At 62.5% G+C, this 389-nt stretch overlaps 1 protein-coding gene across 1 annotated transcript in view; it reads right to left on the reverse strand.

Moving 5' to 3' along the window:
- The window catches only part of STMN4 (stathmin-like 4), a 2,949-nt gene that overhangs the window by 1,849 nt on the left and 711 nt on the right, over positions 1-389 (reverse strand). Inside the window, exon 2 of the mRNA XM_010151949.1 lies at positions 136-231. Within this exon, the coding sequence (XP_010150251.1) occupies positions 136-231 (96 nt within the window). The remainder of the gene's footprint in view (positions 1-135; positions 232-389) is intronic.

Here is a 389-nt window from a genome sequence, read left to right on the forward strand (position 1 = left end):
GCCTCCTGCTTCCAGCCGTTGCCACCAAACTGTGGACCCATTGGTTTGAGGGTGACCCCACTTGTACCAAAGGGGGGGTCTGCAGCCCCCACGGTTCGTGCACCCCTTGGCCGTGGGTGGGCAGCAGGCTCCTACCTTCATAGGTGTACGCCGGCTTGTTCAGGGGGTCCGAGAGGAAGCAGGAGCAGAAGAGGGAGACGAGAGGCAGCTCCTTCATCTTCTCTTTGTAAGCTGGGAAGAGATGGTAGGATTGGGGTCAGAGAGGTGGGGGGGGTGTCCTGCTAGGCAGCTGGGGCAGGGGCTGCCACATGCCAGGGAAGGGCTGGGATGGGGACGGCGGCTGGCACCAAAGTTTGCACAGAGATGGGCCATGGAGATGCTCCGAGGGC

The sequence above is a fragment of the Eurypyga helias genome, unplaced genomic scaffold (genome assembly GCF_000690775.1).
Source record: "Eurypyga helias isolate BGI_N326 unplaced genomic scaffold, ASM69077v1 scaffold27625, whole genome shotgun sequence".
NCBI classification, from domain to species: domain Eukaryota; kingdom Metazoa; phylum Chordata; class Aves; order Eurypygiformes; family Eurypygidae; genus Eurypyga; species Eurypyga helias.